This window comes from Halichoeres trimaculatus, unplaced genomic scaffold (genome assembly GCF_033239565.1).
Source record: "Halichoeres trimaculatus isolate MK-OKI-2021-1 unplaced genomic scaffold, fHalTri1.1 fHalTri1_scaffold_1, whole genome shotgun sequence".
Lineage (NCBI taxonomy): Eukaryota > Metazoa > Chordata > Actinopteri > Labriformes > Labridae > Halichoeres > Halichoeres trimaculatus.
Genome location: NW_027437179.1, coordinates 7,220,450 through 7,237,652, shown reverse-complemented (window position 1 = coordinate 7,237,652; position 17,203 = coordinate 7,220,450). Strand labels below are relative to the sequence as shown.

At 40.3% G+C, this 17,203-nt stretch overlaps 1 protein-coding gene across 3 annotated transcripts in view; it reads right to left on the bottom strand.

Annotated features, from left to right (window-relative positions):
• The window catches only part of iqsec1b (IQ motif and Sec7 domain ArfGEF 1b), a 363,229-nt gene that overhangs the window by 221,424 nt on the left and 124,602 nt on the right, over nucleotides 1-17,203 (bottom strand). For 2 of the 3 annotated variants that reach the window (XM_074664297.1, XM_074664623.1), the window contains exon 2: nucleotides 7,221-7,328. The exons of the other annotated variant lie outside the window; for it this stretch is intronic. In XM_074664297.1, coding sequence (XP_074520398.1) covers nucleotides 7,221-7,328 — 108 coding nt within the window. The remainder of the gene's footprint in view (nucleotides 1-7,220; nucleotides 7,329-17,203) is intronic. 3 annotated transcript variants of the gene reach the window in all.

The window sequence follows — 17,203 nt, the reverse complement described above, 5'->3', positions numbered from 1 at the left end:
GCCGTTTGAGTAGACTATTTAACTCATCCATTGGATTACAATGGACCAACCTGCATCTTGCTGGGTCAAATTAACTACTGCTGGGCTAATGCTATAATCACCCAGTGGTTGGGTTATAAGACAGCCCAAATTGGGTTATTTTTATCCCAACACTTTTTTAGTGTACGACTTAATCTGAGAAGAGTGAAGAAGTCTGTGTTTTAGCCCCTTGTTTTCCAAAGGTATGGTGTGTAAAACCCCCCAAAATGGATTTGTTTTCTCCCCCCACAGAGACATCCAGATAGAATCATTAAAAAAAATAAATAGATAAAACACCAACCACACACACAACTCTGCACTCACTGATACCTCAGAGAGCAGTTTTAGAAAGAACATGTTCTTGAAACAAAAGAGGCTCCACATGGCAAGATGCTACAACCCTCACCTTGTCCAGTTTGTTTCCCCATTTACACAACACTCCTGTTTGTTGTTTTACCACCTCTGCTTTTAGATCAAGCCCAGAGAACAATGCTTCCCAATTTGGTGTTTATACCTTTATATAACAGGATAACCCTTGTGCCTTAACAGGTTGTGTAAAGAAGCTTATGTCTTAAGGGGCCAGCTGCAAAAAGCTTTTGTTCCCCATGTAAGAGCTGCAGGTTAATTCTGCTCTGGTGTTTTATCTCTGCCTTTGCCCGCATTACAAACCAGTATGGGAATAACACTGGTGGTGGTCGGCTGGTATTCAGTAACTTTGGTCAGTATGAGCACATCAGCCAAAAGTTAATCCAAGACAAAAAGCCAAACCAGTATCTGCTTTCATGTAAGGCATCCTTAAACTTAGGCACTGGTTGCAACTCTGGAAGTAGGAGGTCTCCAGTTTTAGAGTCTATTTATACACAGGAGGTAAAATAATAAGGAGGAGATTAATTTAAAGTAAGTTGAGGTTTAGGATGATTTTTTTCAGATTCAATAATAAATTTGTCTCTGTAATATCCTCCTGTAGCTCACACCTTTCCCCCTGCTTACTTCAGAGAGAGACCGCCAAAAGAGCTGTTTGTTTAAAGGCTGCTGCAAATAAAAACAGCAGCACTACATCTTTAAAGTGTCTCACAGGGTTTGGGGATTCAATCCCAGGTCCTGCCGTCTATGTTGAAGTATCAGCAAGCCACTCCTCCAAGCCCTGTCCCAGTGGCAGTGCCAGTAGTGTGTGACAGCGATAAGTTAAGACTGAAGGGTGCTTTCCCCAGCAGCTCCTGTCAGTGATAGTGATATATCTAATGTGATTTAGTGAATGGGTAAAATGTTTTGAATGAAAAGATGAGAGAAAGTGCTTCATAAATTAATTTACTATCTGTTTACAGCAGTGGGAAAGTCTGAGTTTATCCACAAGCTTAAAAACCTTGACCCCAAGTATATATTGTATACTTGGCTGAAGTCCAGCTGAAGTGTAGTTTATAAGGAACTATTGAGTTCTGACAAATACCCAAAACCTCCAAACAGTGTTTCTTTTATGGTGACCACATAAGATGAGCTAACCGCTAGGAGATAAAATGTGCTTTGTATCATGTCTTTGACATTTATTTTAAAGTCATATCCAAAGTCAACTAACAGCTCAATTGGTGAATGAAGTTACTTGGTGCAGATTCGGGTTTCCTTATTTCAGTGAAATGTCTTTGACCTGTTTATCACCTAACTTAAATATTTTAAAGCTTAGGAAGGAATGTTGAGCTCAAATAGTGCCACATTTTATGACTACTATAGGCAGCTCCTTCAAAGTCAAGAAAAGAAAAAGAAAAAACTCAAAAACCTCAACCTCCTGAGGCCAGATTGGAGGACTTGTTTTTTTTAACTGGATCATTAAAAAAAAATAAAAAAAAGACATGTGTGAACCTTGGATTTAGCCTACAAAATAAATAATTTAATGTTGCATTTTAAATGATTTTCTCATCCATGGGAACCACCACCTTTGCTGATGTACAGTGGTAAAGTTTTTGGACACCCTGTGCATCTTGTGAAATATTGTATAATGAATCAGTCTTGGGTCCTCAAGTGCAATTTCTTACAGTGCCATCACAGCCAAAACACTAAATCCTGCACAAAGCCATTAAAAACGTAACACTGATTGGTTTCATAAAAACACACAAGTAATTTCAGGTATTGGGTCATTTTGGTGCCAGTGATCCTCCAATAAAGGATAATGTGCAATTTATCAAAAAACTATTTTCATTATTGTGCTTTGTCTTTATAGAGCCAGCACATATGAAAGCAGTAATTTAAGAAGAATGCCTGCCAGGATTAAAGCTCTACTGTTTTTTTTGTGAACACAGTCTCTGTTATTCATTGACTTTGATACTGACAATGTTTAGAGCTCACATATTGAAAATGCCAAGAATTTATCTTGGTGAGTTTTTCTTGTAAAAAAAATAAAAATAAAAAAAAAAATACAAAGGAAAAAAATAATAACAGTTATTTTTATTTTGTTGGCCTAATGCAGCCGCATGGTTTGAAACACACAAAAACTAATTATCTACAATCATTTCAAGTTAATATTTGAGATTGTGTAAAATTGTGTCTGGAAAGATTTTTTTAACTGCTGTAATTTCACCCACTCTTGACTTTGATAAAGGAATTTTGATCAAAATGTGACACTGATGAGGGCAGTGTGGAGTCAAAAGTTGAACTGTTTTCAACAAACTTAGTTGATTCTGATTTATTAATTTATTATTTATTCATTTATTTAAATTGAAAACACTAATCTCTGTAAATGTTTGGCTGCATTTGTCTTGTCTGACAAACATGTGACTGAAAACAACAATAGTGCTGCAGCTTCTAAATTTTAACTATAAGTAACATAATGAGCCAAGTATAGATTTTTTAAAAACTTAACTTAAAAAAACAAAAAAAAAAAGATGATACCTTAGGTGATAAACCCACCGAGAACTTTCCCTGCACTTTATGAAGCCCTCTCAAAATGACTTCATCTCCTTAAAAAAGACCCTGCTTCTCTGCATGATCTTGTGCTTTTAAGCAGAATAAATCTCGACATTTCACAAAGAACAGGATCCCCGCAAATCTACACATACAAGAGCAGAAAACTCCGGAAGATGAGTTCGTCTTATCTCTTCCTGTTACCTCTTCCTGCTGCTGACATCTGTAATCTTCCATCTGCCAAAAATAAAAGCCTAATAATCTGTCTCCAAAGCTGCTCCACTGTACGGCGGCAGCAGCTTTTCTTCACACTGGGATTTTACCTGCAGCACTGTGTCATTCCTCCAAGCCTCTCCGGGGTTTAACATAATTGCATTCGTTATCCAATCTCCACACCTACCTCCTATTGTAAGTTCCAGCTTGACCCAAACGTCATCCCGAACACAGCTCCCCTGGCGATTGTAATTGATGTGCACTTGTTCTTCATGTTCTCTGGCAAATGCTCCCTAATAGAGCGGGACAGCTCAAGACCTCACTGTAATCACAAGTGTTTAGCGCTCATGCTCCATACTCTCTTCATCTCCACGGCTAATTAGAATCAATAAACATGCCGAACAAACACGACTCATTAGAGCTTTCTCTATCTCCTTCCCCTCCTAGCCAAAGCCTTTAGGGCGATACTTCACACCCTCCCCTGTCATAAACCTGCTTTTAGAACTGCTCTCAAGCTCAGCGCTGGATACTCCATAGATATAGTGAGCACGGCATCCAGAATAAAAACCCTTTGAAATTGCCATGAAGCTTTTGAAGCCTATGTCCCACTGCTCAACGCTCTCAGGGTTTTCATCTCTCCCCATCTCCCCTCATTACCCAAGGAGCTCTCAGGGCCTCGCTGAGCAGCTGTAATGAACTCCAAGGAAATGCATATACACAGAGTGGAGGACTGCACGGACGGTAACACTGCGCTGTACATGTGCCGCAGGATGCTTTATGCAAAACTGATGCATAAAGTTGAGGCAGTGAGAAAGGCATGTCAGTCATTTTCTAAGACATCCTTGAACTCTTCTGAAGTAATCCTGGAAGATAGAGGTAATTTAAAGGAAGGATGTGCCATCACAGGGGTCTGTTTTGCCAGCTCTTCCCCCTGAAAGTCGTCTATTCCCCCACTGCGCTTCTGCTGCATGTCTGTAGCTGTGATGGGTGGTGCTCATTTTCTATCTGAGAGGATTTAGACGCCGAGGAGGCCTCCCACCAGCTTGTGCACAGTGGGCGGTGGAAGTTCTCACAAGGGGAAAGGAGAAAACTGACAAACAAAAAAGCATTCAACAGCAACATCAGGAAAGGAAGGGTGAGAAATTAGATGGTCGTCCAGGGTGAGACAGATGGAGAGGAAGTGGTATTGAAGTCTAGCACAAGGGCCTGTATGCATGACCAGCCACTAGCAAAGAAAACAGACCTTTTGGACTAAGCGAAAAAAAAAAAATTGATCAGCGGTGTGCATGGGCCAGGTTAACAGGCCAAAAGAGCGTTAGATTTAATGGAGGTATACCCCACCATAGCAGGTGCTAACTGCAGGATTACAGCACCTGGTCAGCTGTTTAAAGGAGGACATTGCCCGATACGTTACTGTTTGAGATGAAATATACATTCAGAGACACATTTTTTTCACTGAACAGATGAGATAAGGGACACGATCAAAGTCTCAGACCGGCGAGGCTCCTGCCGTCAGTTTAACAAGTTTGATTGCTTGATTGCTTTTATACGTCTAAGTCCTTCCAAGATGTGTGTGGTGAAATGTTGGAGTTCATAAACTGCTTTAAGAGTTAATCGGTAGGGTCCAAGAGGAATGCTGCGGTGCTTGTTCTGCAAAGCAGCTCTCATATTACTGATTTTATTTTTGAGGTTTTTGCTGTGTGCTCAGAAACACCACATGCGATCTGCTCAAGATCGCCAAACTTTCTCTTTCTCTTTGTTTACCTGACTGACTCACTGATAACAGCTGTGTGTGTAGTCTTGTGATTAAATCTCAATTTCTTTCACTAAAAAATGTTTTGTCTTGATCCTCTCTCAGTCACACTGTTACCACTCGCCAGGTTCATCATCGCTTATGAGTGGTAGACATGCGCAGTTTGAGTTTGTTTGATGGGGTTTACCAATAGACTGAATAAAACATGGATGTAGTCTCGCCTGTCTATTTCTGAAACGGAAAATGAAGCACATCGGCTATAGCAGCCAAATTGGTAGTGACAAGGGCTTCGCCTACAGCCATAGGGCGCCTGTCGGTCACGTGATCCTCAGCTGTGCCTCTTATTGGGGGAGCTTGTGATCTTAATATCCTCTGAACAGCCCAGTTCGGAAGAATTCGTCGACCCCACAGTGGGTGCCGGTAGTAAAATTAGGGACTCAGACAGGAGACGTTTTTTGAACCAGGCTGTAAATAGGTTAATTTCTGCTTTGAAAATGGTTTTTATTTTGGCTTGGTGTGTTTGTGACTTACGGTACTTCCGGAGCCAGCCTCAAGCAAACACTCGAGAAACACAGATTTTAGCACTTCAGCTTTGTCTCATATTCTTAGATTGCTTGGGTTTTCCTGGAGGTCCCCCTTAATTATAACATCATTTGCACCTGCGTTACTTTCGGGGTGCAATTAGTTACCTGGCTGATTCTTTGCAGTTGTGCATGCGGCTAACGCTGCAGCCAAACGGTCCATTCCATGAAAGCATGCTTGGACAAATGGACCCGTGTGTTCATGACTGAACATGCATGCATGCCCTGATTAACAGCCCAAAAGAGCGTTATACATAATGGAGGTATACCCCAACATTACAGGTGCTAACAGCAGGATTACAGTGCCTTCGCTGTTCAAAGACAGACATCGCAGAGAGCATCACCGTTTGAGATGAAATATTCAAAGACAGTAGACAATCCTTTGGAAATATGGTGATGTGTAGCCATTCACAAAATTTAGATTTAGAAGACACAACGTTTTTCAGTTAACAGATGAGAAAAGGGAGACAATCAAAGTCTCAAACTGGTGAGACTTGCTGCCATCAGGTTTACAAGTTTGATTTGTGTGAGTTGGATGAAATGTTGGAGTTCATAAAATTCTTTAAGATTTATTCATTGAGGTACTGGGGCATCGTTACGGTGTTTGCTCTGCAAAGCAGCTTTCATATTTCTTATTCTATTTTCAAGGTTTTCTACTGTGCACTTGGAAACACAGCATACATTTACTCTGTTCAAGATCGCCAAATTTTCTCTTTCTCTTTGTTTACCTGACTGACTCACTGACAACAGTTGTTTGTGTATTTTTGTTACAAAATCTCAATTTCTCCAGCTGAAAAATGTTTTTCTGGATCTTTTCTCAGTCACACCGTTACCACTTGCCAGGTTCATCACCTTTTATGAGTGGTAGACATGCGCAGTTCGAGTTTTTTGATGGGGTTTTCCAGGAGGTTCCCCTGACTAAATCTGCACCTGTGTCTGTTTTAAGGCGTAATAACTTAACTGGACGGTCGTGCATGCAGCTAACGCTGAAGCCAAACGGGCTGTTCCACAACGGAACATTAGGACTAATGGTCCCGTTTGTTTAATGACTGAACATGCAATGTATTACTGTTTGAGATTAAATATGCAAAGACAGTAAACAATCCTTTGGAAAAATGGTAAGGAAAGGTTTTGATTAAGGGGACACAAAATTTGTTCGGTGAACAGCTGTGACGAGGGAGGAAATCTAAGTGTCAAACCGGCGAGGCTCGATGCTGTCATTATACATCTGGGTCCTTCCAAAAAGTGTGTAGTGAAGTGATGCAATTGGATTTTTGCAGTTTTCTACTGAGTACTTGGAAACACTATAAACATTTACTCTGTTGGAGATCGCCAAACTTTCTCTTTCTCTTTGTTTACTTGATTGACTCAAGTAACAGCTGTTTGTGTATTCTCGTAATAAAGAATACATCTGAAAAATGTTTTTCTTGACCTTCTCTCAGTCACACCATTACTACTCGCTAGGTTTAGGCATGTGCAGTTCGAATTTGTTGGATGGGGTTTTTCAGGAGGTTCCCCTTAATTTCATGGTGTAATTAGTTAACTGGCTGATTCTTTGCAGTCCTGCATGCTGCTAATGCTGCAGCCAAACAGGCCGTTCCATAACAGAAAGTTAGGACTAATGGTCCCGTTTGTTTAATGACTGAACGTGCACACCGGCCCTGGAGAAAAGCTGATGTTATGGGATGGACTGTAAGGAGATGAGCTATGAGAGCTGTGGCTGAATGGAAGAAGGTGACTTCAATAAAAACCCTTTAATTTACCCAAAAGATGCAGACTTCCATTTGCGACAGGGGTAACTTCTTCTACATGCAGGGGCAATAAGGTTTAGAGGGATCTCTGAGACGTCTATTGGCAATGAGGCGTGTCGCCTGCAACATAAAAAGAGAGAAGCACATTGAAGCACATTTCATAGAGTTAGCGCACTTCATTCAAACATAGACGCAGGCAGTGGAGGATGGAAACTGGAGAGAGCGGTCCGTCCAGAGAAGCAAAGAGGGGGTCCATCAGCCGCCCAGCGTCCCACTGAGGCAAGCTTTGCATCGTCAGAAAGAAAGATTACTCCCATCCACTGCCTGCAGCATTTTAATGCCTTCAAATCAGGGCTGAGAACTCTCATACATGCATCATCACAACACGCTGAATCAGCAGCTCACAGAGCTCGCTGCCAGGTAGGGAGCGCAGAGAGGGAGAGGAAGAGAAGGAGCGGAGTGGGGCGGGGCTGGAGGATGAGACACGATCAGAATGTAGCAGGCTCAGTGTAATGTGAGACGACCATGGAGTGCTGAGAACAGATATTAACGGGAAGGAAGTACAAGACAAGAGGAAGCAGATTAAAATGACTTTCTGTTATCTGACTTGTTAGCATAACGACCTTCTCTCATCACATCTGTGACGTTCCAGAACAGGAATTACAGACAAGAGGTGTGAAAAATCAATTGCAGTATTACACATAAAACAAAAGCAAACAGAAACAAGCGGTGAAGAACACACATATTTTAGTTAAAAGCGTAAATTAAAGTTGGACTGATGAGCTGAACAGAGGAAACAGGTTGTGATGATCCAGGGAGGAGGGTTGTCGGCCAAAACTAAATATTCATGTTGCAGTGCACGATATTAAATATGCCTATAGCATATTTGTGCAAAATAAATACTCATACAAGCAATTTTAAAAATGAAAACATGTTTCTTTACTGTATTTCAGAGCATGAAATTACTGAACATCCATATGGCACAAATACTAGACATTTAGTGCAATATAAACTAAACAACATGGGACACAACATGCTCCTATGAAACCAGAATGGCGCATTTTCAATCCTTTAAAAATAAGGAATGATAATAAAACTGGAAACCTGCTTGAGATTTTTTCCCTATACAGGACTACTGTATTTACATTAATTTACGAAGATTATACTCTTTTAAAACAGCGACTTTCTGTCTACATCTGCCCAATTTTCTCTTGTCAGAGTGCCACTGTCTCGTACGCTCCATCCAAGTCATGACCCTGTATCCTTTCACTCGATCACAGCTGACGGGATTAGCGCCACCCTACTCATAATGTAACACATTGTTAATTTGTGGTCAGGAGAGGAAGTGCAACAATAAATAAGTGAATGGGAAATTCAGGCTGCTGGCAGTGGGGAAATATTAATGATTATTTCATATGTAATAATTATCATTATCATTATGAATATTGATATTTGTTTTTTTCTGTAATTATTCCTATTTTTATTCTATTCTATATATTTTTTATTCTATTCTTTTTTTGTATATATATATATATATATATTTATATATATATATATATATATTTTTTTTTTTGTATATTTGCATATTTTATATCTTAACTTTTTCTTTATTCTATCTTGCAATTTTATCATTTTCTTGTTAATTGTTAGCACTAACACACCAAGAAAAATTCATTGGAAGTGCAAATTCACTTGGCAATAAAACTTGATTCTGATTCTGACAAAAATTCAAACATGGGCAACGGACTGAAAAAAAAAAAAAAAACAATCACTGGCGGGCCAACTTTGGCCCCCAGGCCCCAAATTGGACAGCCCTGCTCTCTGAATTGCAAAATCATTGGCTGAATGAAAGCTTTTTTGCTCCACTATATGTGTAAAGCTGAAGTCTAAGTACTTCTCAACTAGATTGGCATAAAAGATTCAAATAAAGTTAAGAAACAATACAAAATCAAACAAAATCCACGATTTCACAGTCATTAAATTGGACAATTAAAGCTCCTGTGATCAGTTTTCAGCTGAATATGAAACAAGCTGAAATGAACACTGCTGCCTCTAAAACCTCCATAAAAGCAAACAAGTCCAAGATCCCACAGATCGATCATTTCTTTATTGTTATTTTTAATATCTGGAAGTGCTGCTGGGGGTCGGTGTCAGGTAGAGTGATGACCACACTCTGCTGACACAGCCATTTTTTTTTTCTTTCATTTTTCATTTTTCACAGCAACCACCCACAGTGAGCAAAATGCTTCACACTGTGATTAAAGCAAAGTGAGATTTTTGAGATGAGGAAACAAAGTACACAAGACGAGTCAGTAGAGGGCAGGACGCCTGGGTTCACTGGCTCAAGGCCTTTTTCCCATATCCCATCATTCCCCTGCTCTCTCCTGGTTTCTCCTGTGACTGACGACTGGAAGTCCCCATGACGACACTACACCATTCAGCTGGCACAGTTTAGCATCTAGAAGTAATACCTGTCTTTTTTCTCTGCTGAAAACCATTTCTGTGATTTATTTTGTAGTGCTGGTGGACACAGGAGCTAGACTGTCAAAAAGACAAAGGAGGTCAAGCAGAAGAAGCTAAACAGGAGAGTGATAGAGCATGGGCTGAAACACAGGTCGCGGCCTTCTGCGTCAAATATGCAAGGCTCCTATTTTGTTTGCAGAATGTTGGAGCATTCTGTTGTGTCAGTTTACAGAAAGCAGATTGAATGGGACAGGAAACTGCTACAAGACTTTCAAAATAAAACAAACCCTGTCGAAATCTGATCAGGTTTAGCTTGACCCCAAAAACAAACCAACATAATGAGCCAGACCAACAAGGAGAGGATCATCAGTAGGGAGGAAATCTAGGAAACTCCTTGTGTCCTGACCACAACGTGTCTGACAATGCACTGGACAATGTGCCGGATCGTCAGAGAATCAGGCTTTGAGTAACACAAAACAGGTAGTCTGCTCACCTTCTCAACACTAAACTAGAAACTGAGTTTACAAAGTTTGATTGTTGTCAATGTTTAAACCAGGGGTGGCCAACCAGTCAGAGACCAAGAGCCACAGAAATTACTGTGGTACAACAAAGAGCCACATCACACACGTGGTCTTACAAATGCACTTCTTGTCACACATAAATGAAATAACTTTAAATGAAAATCAATGCATTTCTTTTTTTCATGTACTTGTAAGTGTGTTTAAATTTGTACTTGAAGCCGTGTCAAAGACAAATTTCTGTTTTTACTGCAGAAGAGACAAAGTTCTATCTATCTATCTATCTATCTATCTATCTATCTATCTATCTATCTATCTATCTATCTATCTATCTATCTATCTATCTATCTATCTATGAGCACATGAGTGACTGACAGAAGCACATGAAGAGAAGAGAAACTGAAACTTAAGTATCAACGTCATTACCCAAGTATTGATAAACAGTGATCCCAGCAATAAAATCATTATTTCATAATTCAAGTTTGATCGGCACACCACTACTCATAACAATATACATATAAATATATTTTTTATGAATGGATTGAAGAGCCACACACTGAAAGGCAAAGAGCCACATGCAGCTCCCGAGCCGCAGGTTGGCCACTCCTGGTTTAAACTATAGCACTACGTCATGACAAAAAATTACATTCCTGTCAAGTTTCCATCATTTCACACATTCATTTTTCCTTGTCTTCTCTCCGTCATTTTGAAATCACTAACCCTTGTCTCTGTTACAGATGTCTTCCTGTCTGCCCTGCCCCCCATCTGGTCACACCTGCTCCCTGATTGTTCCTCCCCACCTGTTTCCCATCACCCTCATTACGTCTTCTATTTAACCTCATGTCTCTCACTGTCACGATGCCAGTTTATCATACTTCACAGTCTTCGTCTCAGCCTTAATTTATAGCCACAGTCTTGCCATGTTTAAACCCTTGCCTGCCTTTTTAGATCTCACCTTTTTGCCTCATGTCAGCCTGTTACCCCTGCCTTATCTGACTGCCTTTGTCCGTACTGAATTCTGTCTGAATTTCATTATACCATTTTTCCTTCTTTTAACTTTGATCTGGTGTCTTTCAATTGTGTCTGCCTTTCTGTGCCCTGTTTCATGACAATCACCTTGTTGCCTCACATCCTGGGAAATGTTGTCTTTAATAAGGGTTGTTAAATGAAGATCTGCTCTCCATTCACTTGCTTCAAAACAAACACATGCCTCGGTACGAGTCACATCCTCAAGGTAGTGGGTGCTAGTGCTCATGGTAAATGGAGTCTTTATCCAAGACAAAGCTACTCCCAAGCTCCCAAGTAGCTTGGAAGTAGCCACTTTGTCTACTCCAAAGACAAAGTGGCTACCAAGGGGCAACATCTGGTTTTGGAAAAATTAGCCTATGTGGAATTGTTAAAAATTGCTGTTCATCAAGGATCCACTTGAGGCTGGCTGTAGAAAGACCATAAGTCCCATACACATCAAGCTGTCCAGTCAGAGACACAGCTCAGCTCACGTGACTGACAGGCGCCCTATAGCTGTTAGAAAGGAAGCTCAAAGGCTGCGCCATATCAAATGTGGCTGCATTCGCAAATTGGCTTCATTTCATGGTATCAGGAACAGATGAGTGACGTTGAGGAGACTACGGCAATGTTTTAACCAGTCAATGGTTTTTGCCCAATCAGAGGCAGAGCACACCTGACTGACAGGTAGGCACCCTGTGGCTGATTGTGAGGAGGCTCAAAGCCCACCTCTTGAGTTCAGCTTTTACAATGGTTGCTGACGAAGACAGGCTTCAAAATTCTGTATCAGAAACAAATGGGTGATGTCACAGAGACTCTGTCATGTAATATACAGTCTTAGCCTCACACCAGTAGGCCAATAAATGTTGATACTGATTTATGGCTGATTTATTCGAGCTGCAAAGCAGATGTTTCCCAAAGTTCAGTGCACTGGAATTTACTTGTTCAAGAAAAGGTGTAGTCATGTTGGTAGGAAACAACTATTACTGTAATTATACTTCAGGATGTGGCTTCTGGTCTTATGGTCTTTCATTCAGAGACTGTTCACATTACATTATCCATCTCCACCTCCTCCTAATAAAAGCTTTATGTGCCACTCGAGTAAGTCCTCTTCCTCTGAGAGTACACAGTCATCACTCATAACCATTAAAGCCTGAGAATAGGACGGCGGTCAGTGTTCAGTTTGTTGTTGAGGAGGCAGAACAAGGCTTTAACTGTGGGTTCATATCATCACTGCAGCAGCAAAGTCTGAACTTCTCTAACCAAACTGAACACAAGTGGCTCCGAGCAGCAGGGAGGGAGAAGCAGGACGTGCTGGTCAGGGCGAAAGGAGACCTGCCCATAAATAAACCACCCATATCTCTTCCAAGTAAAGAATCACTGCAGCCAGCTGAGTAATGGAAGAAGACTGGTAGACCAGATCGCGTGTTCCTCCAGCCAGTCCTGTCGTATGTTCACTAGGGCTGCAACTATTACTCGAGTAACTCGAGTACCTCGAGTACAAAAAATGATCGAGGCAAATTCTTTACCTCGAGGCTTCGTTTAATTAACATCACATGGCGATGAGAGCTATCAGGTGCGCGCGCGTTTGTGTATGTATGTGTGCGTGAGAGAGAGATGGTGTGAGAAAAGGAGAGAGAGAAAGAGAGATGAGGTGTGTGTGTCACTGGACTGTTGTGATTGACGGACAGAGAGGGAAAGAGAGAGAGGAGGTGTGTGTGTGTGTATGTGTACGTGTGTCACCCGGACTGTCTTAATTGACGGACATATCTCAGTGATGCCGGACTTGAACAATGGCGGAAGGTGGACGAAAAAGACCGAAAACGTCTGGTGTGTGGGACCACTTCACACTTCGAAGTGCCGAAAATATCGTTCAGTGTGTATACTGCAAAGCCGAACTTGCATACCATCACACCACGTCGGCGATGCTGCAGCACCTTAAACGCAAACACCCTCACTACACCACTTCAAGTGGAGGAGGTTCTACCAGGTCACTTACCTAAAATTGCTAACCCTAGCGCCTGCACATTATATAGCAGAGTCCTGCGCTGGGTCGGGTACCCCCAAAAACAGCTGATTTGCGGGTGGTTTTTAAAAACTTTTATTTTTCGGAGTTCGGATCTGGGTGGAAAAAATAACATGCGGGTCGGGTCGCGGGTTTTATTCTCGTTGACACATCAAAATTAATATAAAATAATAATAAATACAATAAAATAAAAACGTAAGTTGTAAGCTGGTTGTAGGGCTGTGACCATATAGCCACGCTATCCAGTTCTTATAATACATCCATGGTTGTGACATGATCACGGCTCGTACCTGCTGAGCGTCGCTCAAGTCTGGACAGAAAGTAAGTCTACTATTACACATGTAAAGGTCCTTTTAAGAGATTAAAAGTTTAAAAGCATTAAACGTAATAAACGAGTGATTTTACAGTTGTATGTGAGAAGATCACAGACGGTTGATGATGGAGCTGAAGTCAGGCTTTTATTGGAAGAGTTGCTTCATTCAGGTGCGTTGTTTACTCACTGGCATCTGAACTATGGCGATATACTGTTCAATTTTCAGACAATATGACCCAAAATGATTACTTTAAATAAGGTTAAGGGTCGGGCTACGGGTCGTGTTTCAACGGGTCGGGTCGGGTTGCGGTACTAATCAGGCTGATGCGCGAGTTTGCGGTGCGGGTTTGTACGTCCCCAGGTCCCAGGTCGGGGCGGGCGGGTCGGATCTTGAAAATTGGACCCGCGCAGGACTCTGTTGTATAGTACGAAGCATGACAAGTTTTACTCACTCACGTAAATACAGCTGTAACCACTTCTCACAGTTTATGTGTTAAACTCAAGACCAGGGGGCACGAGGGACAATTATATCTGGCCCACGCGATAGTTTTATATTGTTTTTTGTTTTGTTTTTGTTGTTTGTTTTTACTAATGGTCTAGCCCTATGAAGTGCTGATAACACACAAAATACAGATCCTATAATGCAGTGGAACAGCTGCCTTTCTGAACAATGGACAAATGGAAAACAAAAGCACAATTTTATATAATATTTTCTTTTCTTTTCTTTTTTTTTCATGTTTATATTTTCAACTTTTTATTTTGACAGGAGACACTTATAGGAAGAGCAAAAGCTTTTTAAGTTATCCATAGTTATTCATATTTTTCTTTTTTTCTATAATGATAGTATTTGTGTCCATTTATTCATATTTATTAACAAAACATTTTAGATTTAATGTGTTCAATCAACTTTTCTTTTTCTGCCCTTGACCTAAAGTGTGTGTTTTGAGTTTTGGACCCATGTGCAATTGAGTTTGACACCCCTGCCTTACAGGGTGCGCTTTTGTAGGGGAGGAGCAGCACTTTGCAGCCCCCCTCTCTCATATCACATATCTTAACTATGTTTTGATGTAGTGTTGTGATTTTTTCTTTTTCTACAGGGACTTGAGAGTTAATCTCTCTCTCTTCCTAGCCTTCCTTAAACATGTTTGAAAAATTCATACTAATACACTACATTCTTATGCCTTGTGTTTTAGGCTGCTTTGGATTGCAGAATTATATTACTGTTTAGTAAAGCAGTATTGAATTGGTTTTGATTTTAGGCCAGAACTGGTTAAAACTTTGAAAGTTGTTCATTAAAAAAACCTTTTCTGAGGAAAAAACAGTATTTGGTTGCTCATTTTAAAAGCCTTAACATGTTTTATTCTATATAATTGATTAATTTGTTTAAAAAACAAAATAGTATAACTCGTTAGAGTACTCGAGTACTCGAAGAAATAATCTACAGAGTACTCGATTCCAAAAATACTCGATAGTTGCAGCTCTAATGTTCACACCGTCCATCTCCAGCAAACGCTCTGCCAGGGAGGGTTATCTTGCAAAGCATGTGTCTTGTTTTGACAGTGATGTTCTGTGTTGTTCCCCAGATAAAAGAGAGTCCTTGCACAATCATTCTCCTCAAGTAGACTTTTCTTTCAAATGAATTCTCTTCACACAGAAAAAAAAACAGCTGGAGTGTCTGTTAGGCACACAGGCATCAAGACAAAGGCACAGAGACACTTTTTCTGCCATTATCAGAGAAACTCTGCACTCTCGAGCATCTCAAACGGAGCCCCAGATGCTCGTGTCTGGCTTGAATTTACCACCTGTCATCTGTGACTCCAGGAGCATCTAAGTAAGTCTTGAAAAATGCATAACCCTTCAAGTCAGAGGGCTAAGGGAACATTATTTCAAGAGGGCTGATAAAGGCTGATATAAAGTGTGAGCATTAAAAAGATCACTGTGATTAACCTCGGAAAAGAACAAGACAGGACTGTCTGTGGTGAATAACAATGATGGCTGAGCCTTGAAGGAATGATGACTTTGGTGAGGAAACTTGGGCTTTAGTTTCATCACACAAGCCCGCCAAAAAGCACAGACACTTTTACCAGTCTCTCCAAAAAATAAAAGCTTTTAACTCTTCATGACCTACAACAGAAGTGCAGAGCAAAAATGTTTTTTTTATATTATTATTATTTTTTTTTATTTTGTACAATAGGTTTTGATTACAAAGTTGAATGCTGCATGACACATTTGTTTCTTTGCACTGATGAGCACTGAGGGTTGTATTTAGGTCATGTTGCCTTCATTAGAAAGGAAAGCTGAAGAGAGAAGACCCATCAAGTGGAAAGCTCCTGTCTTGAAGTATGAAGCCAATTCAGAAATACTTAACACTACAGTTCATCGAACGTCTGTTTCAGACTGACCGCAGAAGCACCAAAGACAACAAACAGCTGATTTTTTACAATACTACCTACAGTCTGGAAATCAAACAGGAATGGGATAAATTTCTCATTTTAGGATAAATTGGGCTGATTTTATGAAATGCTTTAAAACTCAGTATTAAAAACAACTGGGTGAAGCCTGGTTTGTACTTCAGCATTGACCCTACTGTATACCAGCTTCATCTCTGGCTACTTCTTTTGGTTGTTGACTGTGTGCTCTCTCATCTATGTAGCAGGACTATCAGACAGCTGGAGTGGGGGAGACTGAAGAGTTCCCCCAATGATGATCCTCTCCTCATTCACGTGTTGGGTTGTGAAACCTCAAACCTGTCGACTCCTGGCCTGGCTGCACTCATTAGTTTGTTGTTGCAGTTAAGTTAAATGCAATTTAGTTTTGACACAATTTGTTTTGTTTTGCAAGTCATTGGAAACTTGTCTGTAGTTTTCCTGCATAACTTCCTGTCCCGCTCCATCTGCTTTTTATAAATATAAAAATAGAAGCCTTACGTATCGATGCAGAAGGCTCTAACTTGCAGTAGCTGGGACGCAACTGCAACGCAACAGACTGGATTCAGTATGAGTAGACACACTGACTTGTATAGAAACCCATTGACTCTAGTGCCATGATATAGCGGTGCCAAACCAGAGAGCCATCTGGTGTATTGATGCTATTAGAGGCCGACTCAGTCTTAAGCACTAAATACTTTTGCGCTGATGAGACCATGTCTCTTAACAATACTCATCTGAGACGCATCAGGGAAGAGGTGTGAAAAAATATTGGTATGTCAATATTTCGCATATAAAATTTGACCTTCCATAAAATATTGATATTTCAACTCTTAATATCAATATTTCTACTAAAATAAAAACTCATATTTTAAGTAAGTTGGAAGTACAATATGTCTTCCACACGTCCACTGCAGTAGATGGCGCTAAAGAGCTACTCAGCTGTATGTTGCCCATAATCTGTATAATGCCATAAACCTCAATGTTTTCTCTTTATTCTTGGGTCAGTTAGTTTAAAATCATTTTAAGTTTAATTTTCACAGTGTAGTACTTATAAAATCATAATCATAGTCATGTTTTGTGCAATATTAGATTTTGTGACATTTATCAGTTTCACCAACTGACCCCATCTTTCACTCAACAGTTTCTTTGCAGCTTGGGTTTAATGTCTCAGAAGTTTAAGTGACAAACTTTAAGCACTTTATATTTTCAAGTTAAGTTTTCAATCAAATTGTTAAATGTGT